This window comes from Acomys russatus, chromosome 10, assembly GCF_903995435.1.
Source record: "Acomys russatus chromosome 10, mAcoRus1.1, whole genome shotgun sequence".
NCBI lineage: Eukaryota > Metazoa > Chordata > Mammalia > Rodentia > Muridae > Acomys > Acomys russatus.
This window is the reverse complement of record NC_067146.1, coordinates 40,780,580-40,799,597: the sequence shown is the minus strand read 5'-3', so window position 1 is coordinate 40,799,597 and position 19,018 is coordinate 40,780,580. Positions and strand designations below refer to the sequence as shown.

The 19,018-nt window shown below is 41.7% G+C and overlaps 1 protein-coding gene across 15 annotated transcripts in view; it reads right to left on the bottom strand.

Annotated features, from left to right (window-relative positions):
* The window catches only part of LOC127194577 (phosphatidylcholine translocator ABCB4), a 258,699-nt gene that overhangs the window by 81,021 nt on the left and 158,660 nt on the right, over positions 1–19,018 (bottom strand). For 4 of the 15 annotated variants that reach the window (XM_051152054.1, XM_051152056.1, XM_051152063.1 and 1 more), the window contains 3 exons: positions 13,757–13,963; positions 10,294–10,440; positions 8,173–8,721 (listed from right to left, as the gene is read on the bottom strand). The exons of 7 other annotated variants lie outside the window; for them this stretch is intronic. In XM_051152054.1, the coding sequence (XP_051008011.1) occupies positions 8,521–8,721; positions 10,294–10,440; positions 13,757–13,963 (555 nt within the window). In that variant the 3' untranslated portion in view covers positions 8,173–8,520. Of the gene's footprint in view, positions 1–8,172; positions 8,722–10,293; positions 10,441–13,756; positions 13,964–19,018 lie in introns of those variants that run through there. 4 more of the 15 variants (XM_051152047.1, XM_051152046.1, XM_051152045.1 and 1 more) reach the window with 3 other exon arrangements.

Sequence of the window (19,018 nt, the reverse complement as noted above, 5' to 3'; positions counted from 1 at the left end):
CTCACTTTTATCTTTCAGTTTCCACTCTCCCCTCCTCTGCCCTATTCCCCTCCCCTAGACCTGTGGCAACGGGGAGGAGGAGGGGCTCTTCCCATATCTGATCACAGTCTATCAAGTCTCATCAGGCAGTGATCAAATCCCAGGCGCCAGACCTCATGTTAGAGCTCTGACAAGACTTTCATTTTTATCTCTACAATATAAAAACTCAAGGAATAAAATGTTACCAGATGGAGAGACCTGGTGGCACTCAGAGGAAGGATAGCATATACAGGGGGAGGAGACTTGATACCCTATGAGCATATACAGGGGGAGGAGGTTCCCCTCAGTCATAGTCATAGGGGAGGAGAGTAAGGGGAAATGGGAGGGAGGGAAGAATGGGAGGATACAAGGGATAGGATAACAATTGAGATGTAATATGAATAAATTAATAAAATATATTTTAAAATGTTACCTATACAGACATTTAAACTGTGCCTTCCGTTTTTAAACCCTAGTGCACAAATATCTGCAGAAACAGGGCTGTTCTCATGTGAGGCAGCTCTCAGCACCACCACCCCGCACTTCCAAGAGAACCACACCACAAACACAAATGATGAAAATCTCTCCAGTACACCAGCCCTGCAGACACAGGCACCACCGGATCCAACCGCACATCCAACACTCCAAAGGACACTCATCCTGAATATCACTTCTGTTTCTCCCCTTCCAGGTGATTTTCCAGTGCTGCTCCTGCCCCCATGAGCTTTGTTCTCCATGAAGCTTTTTGTTTTGTTTTATGGTCCATTTAGTATGTTCTTTTTTTTTTTTTAAGAGTAGTTTTAGATTTATACAACAAAATTACGTGGAAAACTCAGAGCTTTCCTATAAGCCCTCTGGAAAGTTGTCTTCTGATCTCCATGCAGATGCTGTGACATGTATATCACTCACAATAATAATAATAATAATAATAATAATAATAATAATTCAATAAATTCAAGCTTTAAAATTTTTCCCACAAGAAAATATTTGTTACCACTGATGAACTGACATGGCTACACCATAATCACTTGAAGTCTGCACTTTGCAGTACTTTTCCAATAAGGACCGTTTTTCTTAGTGTACGTTCTATGAATCTGGGGAAATCTACAATGATATCTAGCTACCAATACAGTATCTTATAGAATAATTTCACTGCCCTGAAAACATCTTTGATGCTTTCTCTAATCAGCCTTCCTTCCTGCTCATACCTGACAACTGTGGTCTTATAATGTCTGTGGCTTTGCCTGACCAGCATGCTATCCATGAGAAACCTACTATGTGCAGGGCCTCAGCTGTCTTCTTTCTCTTGGTTTGCATTTGGGTCTCCTCCTTATTTTTCCATGAGTTGTGTCTTCTTAGTGCTCCATAAAATCTCATTGAGTGGACATACATAGTTAATTTATCCAGTGCCTTTCTGAAGAGTAGCTCGGTTATTCAGGAAGCCTTGAGACTCTCGTGGCACTCCCAGAAGTGATTTCTCTTTTCAACATCCCATTTCTCCCCACAGGATTGCATCTTGACACCGACACATCACTAACTCTTAAGATGCAAGCACCTTCTCTTGCATTCTAGAAGGCATCTAAAATAACTACTAAATTACTGAATACCAAATAAAACCTTACTTTCATCCAAAAGAACAGGGTTTTTGTTTTGTTTTGTTTTGTTTCTTGTTTGTTTGTTTGTTTTTGTTGTTGTTGTTGTTGTTGTTTTTGAACAAGGTCTCTCCCTGTAGGCTTGGCTGTCCTGGACTCACTTTGTAGACCAGGTTGGCTTCAAACTCACAAGGATCTACCTGCCTCTGCCTCCCGAGTGCTGGAATTAAAGACGTGTGCCACCACGCCTGGCTCGAGAACAGTATTTTTGAAGCCCAAGAAAACTATGGACTAAGAGGCAGTCAGCACTTATTTTTGCTGTGTTTTACATAATGGACTATTGTTCTAAGTGCTTTTGTTATATTTAGTATATATAGTATTATATTTAGCAATTCAGTAAAGCAGCCAGTAAAATAAAAATGTTTTGGGTCAGTGGGAAAATAGGGTCCTTAAGAAATAAGTAACTTGTCCAAGGAACCACAAGCTAACAAACTTCTGGACCAAACAGAAACTCATATTTCTCTGACTGAAGAGCCTAGGTCTTCTCTGCCACCAAGTAACAATCAATGAGAGGGAAATATTGAAATTTGGCTGTTCACAGAGACAGAGAAAACTCTCCGGTTTCAACTCAAAGGTCACTTGTGCTCCACACTGGCTCTTTTGAAAGCGTCCAGCTGAAAACATTTCATCATTCATCTTTGTCCCAGAGCAGAGGTTTCTCTTTGCTATTCTGCTTTCTCCAAGGACAGAGAGAGGTTATTCACCTTAGTGTTTGACTGTCCAAGTGGAACATAGTAATTCAATTGTGGAAATGTCCCAACACAATCATTTGTCTAATTGCTTTTTTTTTTTTTCCCTCCCAGAATATCTTTTTGTATCGTTCAACAAATATTTATACTGAGAATTTTTGGTGTGTCCAGTGTTAGTAGAACTATCAGGCACAACACACTTCAGCCACCTGCCAGGATCCTGATAGTCTCAGGATTTCTTTTGATGACCAGGAGAGTGAATTGAATGACACACAGAACCTTGCTGATTCTGGAGACTCAGTGGCTTGAAAGGGATGCTGTTTATGATCCCTTGTAGTTCAGGTTTTGTCTCAGAAACCTGTAGGCAGGTACCAACTGAGGCTGCAGCCTCCTGAGGACGTGACAGGCCTGCTCCCATGGCTGGCATGTGATGCTGGCTAAGCTCCAAGGACTCCGTAATGTCAAGTCATGTAGCCAGTTCACAGGACTTTGGCTTCTTCTCCTGGGAAGGGGGCTTGGTTTTGAAAGCAAGGGATCATCATTACAGCTTGGGATCTTGTCTTCAATTTAAAATAACTCTTCACTCTTACATCATCAGGCAGGCCTTACAGGGTGAAGAAGGTCCCTCCTCTCGTGCTCCAGGGCATCTCATGCCATGTTGATCTTTAAGTGCTCCCTCAGGTGCTATTTTCTGTCTGGAGCTCTCTCCTTCCTGCCTCTTCTGACCTCCTTCCTCCCTCCTCCTTTTCCTACCTCTTCTAACAGAAGTCAGGCTCCGTTTTGAGAGTTCAGCCCTAATTATTAAATTCACCAAAACTTTTACACTTTTCATCTGTCATCTTATTTCTTTTTCTTTTTTTTAAATTTTTTATTATTAATTTATTCTTGTTACATCTCAATGGTTATCCCATCCCTTGTGTCCTCCCATTCTTCCCTACCTCTCCTTTTCCCCTTATTCCCCTCCCCTATGACTCTTCCTGAGGGGGATTACCTCCCCCTGTATATGCTCATAGGGCATCAAGTCTCTTCTCTGTAACCTGCTGTCCTTCCTCTGAGTGCCACCAGGTCTCCCCCTCCAGGGGACATGGTCAAATATGAGGCACCAGAGTACATGAGAAAGTCATATCCCACTCTCCACTCAAGTGTGGAGACTGTTTCTCCTCAGATTGTATAAATCTTTCACCTTTTATTTCTTTTTCTTAACTTAAAAAATTGTAACAAATACAGATCTTACATGGATTCCTGGTGGGTCAGCTTGTTCTAGTGATGATCTCTGATAACTGTAGTTCAAAGTCAAACCCAGAACACTGACACTGGCACCAAACTGTGCAACATTTATCTGGTTTCTTAAGAATGAGATGACCTAGAGTCTCAGTAGGATGTCCTCACATCTATCCCAATCTCCTGGTAAGTGAAGACTTTCGTGGGACATGCCTTTTGGGCTAGTGCCCAATTATAAGTGAGTATATACCATGTGAGTCTTTCTGCTTCAGGGTTAACTCACTCAGTATGATCATTTCTAGTCCCCCATATTTGACCACCTCTTCTTGGTGGAGAGGCCTGGTGGCACTCACAGAAAGAATAAGCAGGCTGCCAAGATGAGACTTGATAGCCTATGACCATATAGTGGAGGAAGAGGTCCCCCTCAGTCATAGACCTAGGGGAGGAGAATAGGGTGAAAGTGGGAAGGAGGATACAAGTGATGGGATAACAATTGAGTTGTAATCTGAATAAATTAATTAAATTTAAAAAAAGAGTGAGATGACATATATACACATGTCTCTATAAAGGCTTTCCTTTATCTTAAAACTTAGAAACAGGTTTTTTTCCTCCATCCTGGTGAGTAAGGCTGAGCCGCAGGTCTGACAGTAACACTGGTTCCTCTATCTCTTTCTGCGTCTGTGTTTCTCTCTGTTTCTGTGTCTCTGCCCCCTTTCTTGAGGGTGCATGCACGCAGGAACACACACACACACACACACACACACACACACACACACACACACACACACACACACCTGCGCAGGCAGGCAAAGTTATATGGATTCAGGTAAGAATGTCTTGTGTTAATTTCTGGAAAAACTAACATAAGGCAGATACAGAGGAGACCACAATTTGGTACTTCCTGCATCCCTGCTGTATCCCCGGGGGTTGCCAACCTCAGGAGCACAGTGCTGAAAGGTGATCCTCCCCTCCAAAGTCTGCAAGCCGAGGCACCAGGGTTCTGAGCTGAGTAAGCAAAAACGAATTTTAATAAAAAAGGACTTTTTATTGGGATCTGAGGACAAATGGCTACTTTGTATATCAGAACAGGTTGAAGCCCAAATTGGCTGGAATTCCGAGGCTGATGCTGGGGAGTCTGATAGAGGGCCATCATTGTTCAGAGTTGGCCATCAACTAGATAACACTTGAGATGAGCAAGGAAAATCAGGAAGCCCAGGGTAGAAAAGGAATGAACTCAACAGAAGGCATGCAGTGGAACCATCTCAATTTAATGAGTGTCCTGAGGCCCTGTATTAGTCAGGAGTCTCTAGACAAACAGAACTTAGAGAAAGAATCTACATGTGTACATAGAAAGAGGACTTATTAGAGTGGCTTACAGGCTGAGGTCTACCTAGTCCAACAATGGCTCCCAACAGAAAGTCCAAGAATCCACTAGTTCAGCCAACAAGGCTGGAGGTCTCAGCTGGTCTTAACTATATTCTGGAACAATACTAAAGAAGCAATCCCTAATACCAGTGAAGCAAGAGTGAGGGCAAGCAAAGAGCAGAAGCTTCTTCCTTCCTTGTCCTCTATACAGGCTGCCACGAGAAGGCGTGGCCCGGAGTTAGGGTAGGTCTTTCCACGTCAAGTGACCCGGATTTAAGGTAAGCCTTCCTACCTCCAATGATCCACTTAACTAAAACTCCCCACAAGTGTGCCTAGGGACTTGAGTTTTCAGTTAATTCCAGATGTAGTTGACAACCATGAATAGCTATCACGGAGGCACACTTCAAATACCCATGTCCATGTGAATAAGTTCTTTCTCTGCTGAAAGAGTCTCTTAGCTCTGTCAGTCACAGCAACTTCTAAGCCAGTCTTTATCTCGCTGCCATCAGTCTATTCCTCAGATATATAGGTAGGTATAAATATAGGTAGGTATAATATATATATTATATGTATGAAGTGTGTGTGTGTAGTATTTGGGAAAGTTGTGCTCTTTTTTTTTTTTTTGTCTCTTTTGCTTACTCTCTGATCTTTGTTTCACTCTACTAATTTTGTGTCCTCTTGTTTTCCAGGTTCTGGGTGTGCACTGCTGGGTTGCATTGTGGGTTACTGCTCATTGCTCCTGCCCTTCCTCTCTCCCCTTCTCCAGTGTTTGGGATTGAAACCAGGGACACAAGCATCCTAGGTGAGTTCTCTCACTGCTGAAGGGCATCCGCAGCCCCCAAGCTTCCCTCTTACCTGCTTCTGTTTATGCCATAAATTTTGGGTGGCTATGCATCCATTCCATTCCTATGTTCTTTAGTTTTTTTTTTTTTTTTTATCTGTTTCTCATTCAAAAGAGTGTTTTTTTGTAAAAAGATTACATAGCTATTCCAATTTGTGACTGCAATGAAAACCTAATGCTTTTTATTTCCTTCTAAAGAAGTCTATTATGTTAAGATAAATTTGTTCTCTGTAAATGTTGTTTTTATCTCCTCAGATAGGGGATGAGATGAGAGCTGTATCCAAGCCTTATGAATACATGGCTTGGGTTGAGCCCAGAGTGTTTCTATCTAACTATCCTTAGGCCTAGGCCTAGGCTTCTAGCCTCCACACAATGTAATCTTCTGCAAGCCAGACCTTGAAGGCGTCAGCTTCCAGCCTCTGTCTGCTAACCTAGGTCTAGAATGTTTTCAGCCTCTGAGGCTGACTGCTGGATAAACTCACCCTTTCTAGTTCATTCTGAACTCTGGCTGGCTGGTTCAACTCAGCTGTTCTGGCTCAAAACTCCTCTCTAAGTTGACTGATTCAAACTGGGTTCTCCTTGCTTTTCACTAAACCGCTTTGCTTGGAAAAGCTGCTTCTGAACTCTATGAACTGCACAAACTCAACTGCACCAAACTGTACTGTACTCCAGAACTTTACTGTACAGTCTCCACAAACTCTCCCACTCTTTCTGTGCTGCTCTTAAGTAGCTTCTCTTTCCTGTCTGTTCTCTTGGCAGTTGGGTATACCCTATTCTGTCAAATCTTTCTCTTTGTCTGCCACTCAATTAGACATCACTGTTTGGGAATAAAGGTCTGGCCTCTGTATAGTACAGCCAGAGAGATTCAGGGTGAGCATTCTAGTCATATCACACAGATCTAGATATCTGGATGTGAACCTTTGCTAAAGTAACCATGTTGCTGAGTCATAATTCCTCTAAGGTTTTCTCAGTATCCCAGAAACTTGTTCTGCATCTTGAGTGGCTTCACACCCATGATCCCCCTGGAGTGCTAGAATTGTAAGTGTGTGTGATGCTCAACTATTGTTAAAGTTACACTTTTATATACTAATATACAAACCCATGATCCCCCTGGAGCGCTAGAACTGTAAGTGTGTGTGATGCTCAACTATTGTTAAAGTTACACTTTTATATACTAATATACAAACCCATGATCCCCCTGGAGCGCTAGAACTGTAAGTGTGTGTGATGCTCAACTATTGTTAAAGTTACACTTTTATATACTAATATATGTTAAACGGTTTTCAGTATTATAGCTTATAGTTTAGCAGTATCATTTTATGTCTCTTAACTGAATTTCAAGAATTGACCTTGCTATCCTGAAGCATATGCTTATTAAAAACACTTGTTATATTGTTAATATTTAAGTTTTGATCAATGACAGATAGTTAATACATGTCACAGTAAAGATACCTTCTATTTATCTGGAAGTTACTAAGCAAGTCAGCTTTTTTTTTTTTTTCCCTTCACCTTTTTCTTTTTTAGGTTGTTGGGTTGTTTTGTTTTGGTTTGGTTTTTGTTTCTTTGTTTTTTGTTTTGTTTTGTTTTGTTTTTTTGAAACAATGTTTATCTGTATAGCTCTACCTGTCGTGGAACTTGCTCTATAGACCAGGTTTAACTTGCACTTTTTTAAATTATTGAAATTGTACGCATTTTTTTGCCATGCACTTCTTGTTGGGAATGAATCAATCATATCATTTGCTCATAGATTTCTTTCTTTTTATGAGGACTTTATATATTGAAGATACCAATCACCTCTAATAGATATGGCTTCAGCGCTTGTGATTCTCACACGCATTTACAGTTTTAGGGTTAAGCTTTTTGTGATGTTTTCTTGCTTTCATGTTTGTATCACGATGGATTGAAAATCATGGCACATTTTAAACATCTCCAATCAGGAAGGTCAGCTTTGGAAGACACCAATTACTGGAAACAGTGTTATCAAAGAGTAACTAAAGGTATAAACTTAGAAAAGTATTGGAATCATTGAAGAGCTCTTTACAATGCATACTTTAGAACTGTACCTCACTCCACTTCCCACAGCTGCCTACTTCTCTGTGTGCAGGGTTTGAGAGCCACCAGCAACAGCAATGTAAAAATCAGCATACAAGCCCAAGAAGCAGTGAAACAGGTGGCTTTGTGAGGCTCCCTGTGAGAAGACACCACCAACAGGAATTACTTAATTTACTTAACCATCCCACTAAACACAGTCTTAAATCCACTTTTCTGAAAGCTGACATTATTCACAACACTCTATTTAAAAGAGTATATAAATTCATACACACGACAGACAAGACAACTCTGGTTATTTGAAAATTTAGTTTTATAGGCACTTAGGGAATAGTTCAGTACTTTTTACAGTCTTTATAATTATTTAACAGGGCTGGAGAGAAGGTGCAGCCATTAAGGGCTAGGCTCACAACCAAAAAAATGTAATTATTTAACAAAGTATGGTGGAAATTAAAAATTGAAACAAAATTGCCAAATTTTTAAAATCACATACTGCAATTAAAAGCACTGCCCTCATTTAATGATGTTTTCCCCCCTGCTTTCAGTTCATTTAATTGCAAAGTCTCTGAAAGTTCTTTCTCATCTTGATGAAATTACCTTTAAAGGTGCTCACCTTTTAACTTTAGTTAAGAGCTGTATTTAAACACCAATACTAAAAGTATTTAGCACCTCAAATAGTCACAGCTCACAAGCGCTTTGCTCCAGCCTGGACCATTGAGGAATAGATGCCTTTCTGCGCCAGCAGCTGCTGGTGGGTGCCGTGCTCCTTGATCTTGCCATTCTCAATCACCACGATCAAGTCTGCATTCTGGATGGTGGACAGGCGGTGCGCGATCACGATGCAGGTGCGGCCTTCCCTGGCTTTGTCCAGGGCCTCCTGGACAACCTGTTTCACAATCGCACAAAAGAGTTAACGATAAAAACAGGCAGTCCTCTTCCTACAGACATCCCTCCGTAACCAGACCCAGAATTTATCTACGATGTCCTTCTTCAATTGTGTTGTCAGAAAAGGCAGATGGAAACCATGCTGATTCTATCATCTGATCGAAGTCAGAATGATTGAGATCAAGAAAACAAAGAACATCATGTGCTGGCAGGGGCAAGGAGAAAGGAGACCCTTTATGCATGGCTGGTGCAGATGTGGAATTCAGTGTGAAAGATCCTCAAAACAAAGACAGAAACATAATCAGCTGCACCTGAGCCTGGGTATGTAGCTGCAGGTTCTAAGTCACAATACCAGAGATACTTGCATATCTGCGTTTACACACTGTTTATAACAGCCACCATACAGACCCAGGCTAGATGCACCTGAAAGGTGAATGAATAAAGAAAATGTGGAACATACACACAATGGAGTTTTATTTGGCTGAAAGGGAGAATTAAAATGTGCCATTTGAAGGTAAGAGGAATTGGACATATCATGTTAAGAGAATAAGGCAGACTCAAAGAAGACCAGTGTCATGTGTTTTCCTCATATGCAGAATTTATATTTAAATGCATATGTGATATAAAAATAGAAGGGAGATTATGTCGTAGTTGTATAGGGCCATAGAGAGAAGAGGGAAATTACAGAAGACAATGAGGTGTAAGAAAGACAGAATGTGACATGTGTTCTTTCTAGGTGTAACAACTACTGTATGTTACACACACACACACACACACACACACACACACACACAAACACACACATACATATTTAGTGTGAAAGTACAAAGGAAACTATTTAGTAGGATGACAGATGGAGGAAGGTAGTTGGAGGTAAATATAAGCAAAATAAATGATAAAATATATAAAATAGAATAAAAACCCATTATTTTGTACAAACATGTAAAAAACTATCAACAGTGGTATAAATGAACTATAACATAAAGTATAGAGACTGAGGGATCTATGACATCAGAAAAAAGTGAATAACTTTAGATTAGTTCTGAGATGGGAGACAAATATTATTGAGGTAAGGGCGGTAAATCGAGTCCGTCCAACCGTGTAAAAACACTCAGGTGCCTTGCCACACACCATCCCCAGAGGCGGCCTCAGCTCTTCAGTGCATTCAGGAAACTGGAGCAGAAGCCAAAGCCACCACAGCAGGTAGAAAACATCTCTTGACCATCTATCTGCTTTTCAGATAGCTCAACTCTTAACCTTTCTCAGGCTGGGAGGCATCAGCTGCAGTGTCTTAGGTCACCAGCACGCTCCAGCCTCTTCTCGCCTTCAGCCCTTCATGGGCTGCTGCAGAGATGCTGCCTGCAGGAGCAGATGGCTGCCACAAGTGGCTTGTAGGCAGAGCACCACGGAACAAGAAGGGCCCATGACTAATCTGCCTCTTATCACTAAAGGTCCCCTATGTCCCAGCTGTAGACACGTTTAAACTCCACTGGGAGCCAGCATCACCAACAACCAGCTGTCTGGAGCAGAGTTTTCTACTAAGGCTGAGGTAGAACCCGACATAAATCCTTACCTTTTCGCTTTCCGAATCCAGAGCGGATGTTGCTTCATCCAGAAGCAAAATATGAGGCTGTCTGACGAGGGCGCGGGCGATGGCAATGCGCTGCTTCTGCCCACCCGACAGCTGAGTTCCTTTGTCTCCTACTCTGGTGTTGTATTTCTGTGAACAGAATTTGGTTGTTATGAAAATAGAGCAGCTGGCAAAGTGCAAACACAGTCTAATCACAATAGATTGAATAATTAGGTAAATTTAGTTTCAGAGGCTAAAGACATGTTCGCAGAAAGCTAGACAAATCAGGAAAAAGCTCTAATTGGTAGGTTTAATCTTTTTTTTTGAAAACAGATATTTGAGCCCCCAAATTATATACTTTACTATAAACAAGCCCAACTTTCTCTGTTTAAGTTGTGGACAAATGGATTGAACTAGAAATGATCATAATGAGTGAGCTAACCCAGAAGCAGAGAGACTTAAATGGTATATACTCACTTATAAGTGGACACTAGCCCAAGGGGCAGGCCCCATAAAAGTCTGCACCTACCAGGAAAGTGGGATAGAGGTGAGGACATCCTATTGGGACTCTAGGTGAGAAAAATATAGGAGATAGGGAAATAGATGGATCCAGAGGGTCCTAGAAACCTACAAGAAGAACACTATGATGGGCAGATCTGGGCCCAGGGGTTCTGCTCGATCTAAGGCACCAACCAAAGACAATACGTGCAGTCATCATCAAACTCCTACCCAGATCCAGCCAAGGGACAGAACATTCTCCACAGTTAAGTGGAGACTGAGAACTGACTTTCACATGAACTCTGGTGCCCCATATTTGGTCATGTCCCCTTGATGGGAAGGCCCGATGGCACTCGGAGAAAGGATAGCAGACTACCAAGAAGAGACTTGATACCCTAGCATCATATTCAGGGGGATGGGTACCCCTCAGTCACAATCATAGGGAAGGGGAATGGGGTGAAAGTGGGAGGAAGGGAGGAATGGGAGGATGCATGGGATGGGATAGCAAATGAGATGTAATATGAATTATTTTATTTTTCAATAAAAATGTGTTTAAATTAAAAAAATGAATATGGCAATTCCATTATCTTCCATCTCCTGGTTCCATTGTATTTGTAACAAAGACTGACAGAAAGAAAGGAAATGATTTGAATAGCTGCTCACAATAACAGAACCATCTTGTCACCAGCAGGTGATACCCTCTGCATGATTTTAAATCCTTAAGGTATTAGATTTCTTTGTGTTCTTATTAAATTATCTCTAACTTTTAAATGATTTTAACACACTGAGGAAGCCCACTAAGCTTACAAAAGATCCTTATTTATCCAAGCCTAGAACTTTACAAAACCACTCCCCTGCCATCCTCCACAGCAGAGAACTGTCACAAATTATTATATACAACGTCCAAGACATGGACTACGAGATTGTGTAACATCAGAAATTAGGAGAGGACGTGACAGCATGTGTATTTGTAGGCCTGTGGCAGGCTAGAATCAGTCACACACACAGAGCTGGTTCTTGTGACTTTGACTGAAAAATCCATGCTCTATATAAGGGCACCATTTTTATTTACTTTGTTTGGCAACTCCAGTTCTATGGTGAGCAGAACAAGGTTTGAATTTGTGGAGAAGAGGGGCTCTGGTGAGGATGGAAAGATGTTTGGAACAGGCTCTCTGGATCTACCGTTGCCCCAGAATCCAGCGCTCTGATGTGTCCTGCCCAAGGTGAGCGCAAGGCTAGCAGACCTCCCTGATCAGTGGTCCTTGGGAAACAGAGAAGATGGTGCTGTTGACTCTGTAAGGAGGAGGACACTAGCTATGACAGAGTAAGTCTGAGTCTAGGACTAACCACCCCAAAGCAGATACTTAGACCACAAGGCTTCTGACAAAGTAATGGATCAGGAGTCCAGAAAAGCAGGTCCTGTGGGAGAGACAGTTACCCTGCTGTGTTTTCTATTCTGTATCACTCTGACCTGGGCATTAAATAACAAATTGCTGCCCTTGACGGACAGATTATTTGGTTTGGTTTGTTTCCCTTCAGAAGAGATTGAAGAATCTGCATTTCTAACAACTTCTAAGGTTCTACAGGCTTCGACACACAGTGAGTCTGATTAATAAAGGGGTCTGAGGCTTGTACTTTGAGTATTTCAGCCCCTGTGGCTGCACCACTCTGAGAAGAGGAAGGGAACAGATCTCCTCCAAGGTCATGTGTTCAGGAGGAGCAGTTATCTGTGGAGGGCCCACATGACAAGAGATAACTTGGGAAGAGTTAGGGCCACTTGACCTCACATCCTTTCCCATGAGGTCTCAGCCTTCCTGGCTGGTTGGAGGCTATTAAATCTTATTTTATAGAGGGCATCTCTTGCCATTTGTAACTTAACTAGTGGCAATGGAAGGAGGTATCTTATTTGCCGGAAAGATGGCACAGAGGTTAAAAGTCCCGGCTGCTCTTCCAGAGTATCCATGTCAATTTCCAACATATACATGGTAGCTCACAACTGTCTGTAACTCCAGGACCACGGTGTCTGATGCCTTCTTCTGCCTTTTGTGGACACCAGGTCTGAATGTGGTGTACAGGCATACATGCAGGCAAAACACCCACACACATAAAAGAAAAACAATAAAATTAAAATAACCCAAAGGGCTTAAGATAGAGATGGTGATTCAATTTATCTAACTTATTGGAGGGAATAAACAGGAGTCCACGGAACAACAGCCTCGGGAACATTTTAATAATCCACTTCCTAAGTATCGCCTGAGGCCCATGAGACTCACAATGGTAAGACTGTACAATACCAGCCGAGCAGTGGTGGCACACGCCTTTAATCCCAGCACTCGGGAGGCAGAGGCAGGTGGATCTCTATGAGTTCGAATCTAACCTGGTCTAAAAAGTGAGTCCAGGACAGCCAGGACTACACAGAGAAATCCTGTCACAAAAATAAATAAATAAATAATTTTAAAAAAGCAACAACAAACCAAAACAACAACAAAAATAAAACCACAACAAAAGACTGTCCAATACCATGGTCTTCTCAATGACTTAGCTCTATAGCACTAATTAGAGAGCCCATTTTGTGGCATGGGTCCAGCTGTCAGCCTGGGTGCACTCAAGAGTGAGACTAGAAGTTTGTAGAAGAGGTACAACACAATGGATGAAACAGAAATGAAGATCGGGGGTAGGTAGTGAGGTCTGCTTCTTTGGGAGAATCGGAGACACAGATATGGACTCCTGGCCCTTCACTCAGATTTGGAAGATGAGGACTATCCCCCTGAAGGGGTGACGCCTCCAGCCCAGAAGCCATAGGCCTCCTCCTGGGCAGTTCCTGGATAGATGTAACACTTTACTCCTTCCTCAAAAGGACTCACATGATCTGACAGGCAAGGGAAATGTGGCCCAGATCTGTATATATATGTGGATATATTTAGCTGCTAATTTTTCTTTGGTAATCTTAATTTGGAGAGAGACATACGTCAGGCAGTGAGTCGATGAACTGGTGGATGTTGGCCTCTTTGGCCGCCTTCACGATCTCATCCTGGGACACGACCCGGCTGTTGTCACCATAGGCGATGTTCTCTGCGATGCTGCAGTCAAACAGGATGGGCTCTTGGGACACAATGCCCAGGTGTTGTCGGAGCCACTGGACATTGAGTTGCTTTATTTCTTTGCCATCTAGAACCTGAAAGCGAGGGCTCACAGATCAGCTTCAGGACCAGCACGAATCAGATTTAGCAAAATCACCACCATTATCTCATAGTTTATGACTGACTGTGGGGTTGCCATGAGACGAACCATGCCTTGCTTAGGTTACTTTGGATTTTTAAGGTTTGTTCAGGACTACCGTAACTGTAGACTTTGGCGGAAATACCCGTTTCTCATGATTTAATGGTGGCTTTTGATTTAAACAGTGAGAAACAGAATATTGGCCTTCTATCCAAAATATCTATGTCCCGATCCCTCAAAACTGTGACTGTATTTTGTCAAAAAGGCATTAAAGTAGCACGTTGAATTAAAGCAAGGCCAGGGTAGATCTTTGCCACAGGAATGCACTGCTACCTGTGAGACTGGCAGTTACATGGATAGAAGGCAAACCATGACCTTGCTGGTTACCAAGCCCATTTGCCATGGGAACTACTCTGTGTATCCACTCTCTTGGCTTTCTAAACATTTTAAGGATGGAGAGAAGGAGTAAAAAGCATGAAAGCATGTGACAGGCATGGGGGTGCAAGTCTACTATGTCAACTCTAAGGCAGCCAAGGCAGAATACTGAAAGGTCAAGTCATCCTCAGCTACAGTCCAAGTTCTAGGCCAGTGTGAACTATGTAGCAAAACTCTATCTCAAAACAAGCACACAAGCAAAGAATTCATATAAGCTATGTGACTGCTCTTGTGAGACCAAGAGAATAATGTTTTCTTTTTGTTTTGTTTTGGTTGGCTTTTTGGTTTTTTTTTTTGTTTGTTTTGTTTTTGTTTGTTTTGTTTTGTTTTTGAGACAAGGATTCTCTGTGTAGTCTTGGCTGTCCTGGACTCGCTTTGTAGACCAGGCTGACCTCAAACCCACAGAGATCCACCTGCCTTGGTCTCCCAAGTGCTGGGATTATAGGCGTAAGCCAATGCACCCAGCTGGAAGGAATGTAATTTACAGGTGGAAATTTGAAGAAATAAGCCTTAAAGAAATGCATTCTATGTCTATATCCCTGGAAGCAGACACTTATTATCTCCCAGACTCACAGGTAAGTCTGAATAGTGCCAGTAAGTCTTAAGGACTTTGTGCATTTCACCCTAATTATAACTGTAAAACATACAAAGTTTGGGAACTATTTAAACCCATATGGGCCAAGTAATCCTTCCTCTAAGAAACACACATTTGGAAGCCCAGAAAGTAAAATGGATTCAAACATAGCTTCTGTGGTAGAGGCACCTCAGTGGTCTGATGGGAGACTCAGGAATTCAGGGAATTTGTGAAAATGCCTCACAAGATCCAAGGCCAAGTGGAGACCTATATCAAAGGTAAGAAATAATATAAAGCTCCTCCCATAGGTTATCTCTTTCTACTACAGCCTGTTACAGCTACCGTTCGCTAGGGCAGTGATTAAATGCTGCGTATGTGTATTGCATGCATATGTACTCTGAAATAAAGTAAATATATCCAGCACTGACAACATTTTAAGTTCTGTGATAAGCACAATGCAGACACTCTGGCACTTATCTTCACAACTCTTAGGTGATCACTGTGACCTCTATCCAAAGGGGACACAAACCAAAACAAACCAAAACCCATTGTGGCATATGGCGATAGACTGGAGAGAGGAGAAAGACAAGGCCAGAAGCAGACTCAAGTTTATAAAAGCTAGGCTGCTAGGACTTGCAAGTACATGGAAATTCTGGGACTGGAACAGCATTCCGGGTGGGAGGCAGAGAGAGGTGGCGGGGGAGAGTCCACTATCTAAGACTTTGGAATTCAGATTGTGTTGTTGCTGTTATTATTGTTATTATTATTATTATTATTATTTATTATTTATTTTAAGAAAGTATTAATCTATAAAACTACTGTCCCCCTTTTAACTTCCCTAGTAGTCCATCTTATACTATAATGCTATTTTTTATATTAAACCCACCTTCTATATACAAGAGAAAATCCAGTTTTCTCCCCACTACACCCTTTCCCTACAGTTGGCATGATTTCATTCTTTATACGAGTATATAGATGAGTAATATTCCACTGTACACAACGTCCGCATTGTTCTTCAGGGGTTCATCTGCTGGTGGACATCTAGGCTCCCTTCCTAACTTGGCTGTTGTGAATAGCACTTCAATAAACATGGTGTCAGGGGGCTGGGGATGATACAAAGCTTGCTCAGCCAGTACGAAGCTCTAGATCTACCTCCAACACAGCAGGAAATAAGTGTCATGGTATGTACCTGTATTCTCAGCCGATATTCTCAGCACTCTTTAGGTGGAGGCAGGAGGATCTCAGAGCCAGTGTGGAATACGTAAGACCCTGTCTTAAAAATTTTTAAGAAAGAAGGACTGGAGAGATGGCTTAGCTCTTGCTGCTTGGTCCTGAAGACTAGTGGTCAGATCCCAGCATCCATGTAACAGGCCAGGAGTTCCACAAACTCCTTCAACTCCAGCTTCAAGGAACCTTCTGGTCTCTGTGTACACAGACCCCCTCCCCCAGTGTGTACATAAACTCACACAGATGCACACATACACACACACACACACAACTAAAAAATAAACATTAAAAACTCAAGGCTATGGAGGTATACTTAAATATTCACTTTTGTATCCAACCTTAAACTCTAAAATATATTTTCTTTAAAAATCCCTACAGCTGGGCGCAGTGGTTCACATCTGTAATCCCAGCACTCAGGAGGCAGAAGCAGGTGAGTCTCTATGAGTTCCAGGCCAGCCTGGTCTACAGAGTGAGTTCCAGGACACTCAAGGCTACACAAAGAAACCCTGCTTCAAAAAAACAAAAACCAAACCAAAGGAATACCACATCTGGAATTAGTTAAAACCCAAGTGGTATGTAAGTATGAGGGCTTTTTAAAAGTAAATCATTTTAAGTGGGAAGACTCTTAAAAATTGTATTTATTTATTTATTGGTTTTTTTGAGACAGGGTTTCTCTGTGTAACCCTGGCTGTCTTAGATTCACTTTGTAGACCAGGTAGGCCTCAAACTCAAAGAAATCTGCCTGCCTCTGCCTCCTGAGTGCTGAGATTAAAGGCAGATTAAAGGGATTTAATCCAAATCTTTTGAGATGGGATGATCTACCTTTAATCTGAGCCACACCTTCTGGTGTCAGCCTATAGAAAGAACATGGATGAAGGAGGCTTTTTCTCTGTGTCTGCTTGGAATCTCTCTTGCTGGCAAGAGCATTCCTTTACTGGTGTTAGAGCTTATTTCTTTGAGATTCTGACATGCACTAAAGACCAGCTGATACATGCACTAAAGACCAGCATTGGTGGACTTAACAACTATTGGATTCTCTGACTTCCTATTGTAAAACAACCATTGTTGAACTAGCTGGACTACAGCCTATAAATCATTCCAATAAATTCCATATATTTACATATATACATATATATATATATATATATATATATATATATATATATATATATTCTATCAGTTCTGTGGTCTTGTTCCTCTAGAGAAGCTTGACTACACACACACACACACACACACACACACACACACACAAAATAAAAAAAAAATCTTTTTCAAATCCTAAAACTATGTAACCCACAAGTTGTACAAACTTGGATCCTTTCCTCTTTAGAATCCTGAAGCTTAACATTTCAGGATTGTCCACAATCTCAAATATACTTGTCCATAATTCCCAAACTATGGTTAGCACCATAGTTATGTAAGAATATTTAAAAAAAAAAAAAGTCCCAGGCCCTGGCCATCTTGAGTGATCTTGGGTGGCAGTGTCCTTATTAGCTTTCTTCTCGGACATTGCAATATACACTGGTGTTTGAAAGCCACCATCTCAGGTCCAGGTCTTGCAAAGCTTATTGTCAGCCATTTCCTGATGCCACGATGGTCTTCTAAGACAAGTTCTCTTTTTCAATTCTAGACCAAATGACGCTCAAGTGCACAGTCGTCCTTCTCTGGCAGTGAGAAATTACTTCTAGTTACCTATTAACACTAACAGAGTCACTAAGGGCCACTTCACTAATTGATACTTAAAAACAAACCTTGGCACATTAATTAATGGGGGGAACTTCTTGCAAGGAGGCTGGCTGCCATGAACCACAGGCTGGCGTTTTGAGGCTCCAGTACAATTCAGAGAAGATAATGAATATTCCTGTGATGAGCAAGACTGCACTAGCCTCAGTGCATTTGGATAGTGTTGTCTTGAGACATCCCTGTATTATTTAATCAATCTTTACTTTCATTTGTGTGTGTGTGTGTGTGTCTACCTTTACATATTAAGGAACAAAAAGGTGGGGGCTAGAGAGATGGCTCAGTGGTTAAGAACACTCATTGCTCTTCGGAAAGTCCTGAGTTCAATGCCCAACAACCACATGGCAGCTCACAAGTGCCTGATGCCCTCTGCTGGCGTGAAGATGTACACGCATGCAAAGTTACCCATATACATGAAATACATAAATAAGGAAGTCTTAAGAAAAGAAAAAGAAAGCAACAAAAAGGCTCAAAACTCCTTCCCTGACTCCCTGTTTCTGAAAGCAAGCTTGATTCCACCTGTGAAAGTTACTGGGTAAAATCTGGGAGGCAGACAAGGGCTCTCAATCAGCAGGAGGAGGCTCCTGGTGTTGTGGAGGCTGGGAGTTCCCCTGACATCCGGAACAGCTATAACATTGTCATAACACCCCGAAACTTCCTGATCACAGACAGCAGCTGCAGTGTTGAGATCAGAACCCCATGGGGAGCCTTCCTTACGCTCTTACAATGAGTAAGCACCTACTTCCTTTTATTAAATCTCATTTTCCTGAAATATTTGAGAGAGGTTTCTGTTTCCTACAATGAACTGACATGATTCTTGTCTATATTTTTGATTATGCTCTGCTAACGTTGATGCTTTTACAGAATCATCATCATTCTGCATGCTTCTTTCATGTAATGAGTTAACCATTCACTAAGTTACAGTAAAGAACTACCTCTGCATGGAGATCTGTCATTGTTTCCTCCCTTAAGAAATCATCAAGCCAAAAGACCACCTCTAAGGCAGCTGGGTTCACATTAAGCCATGCTAAATGC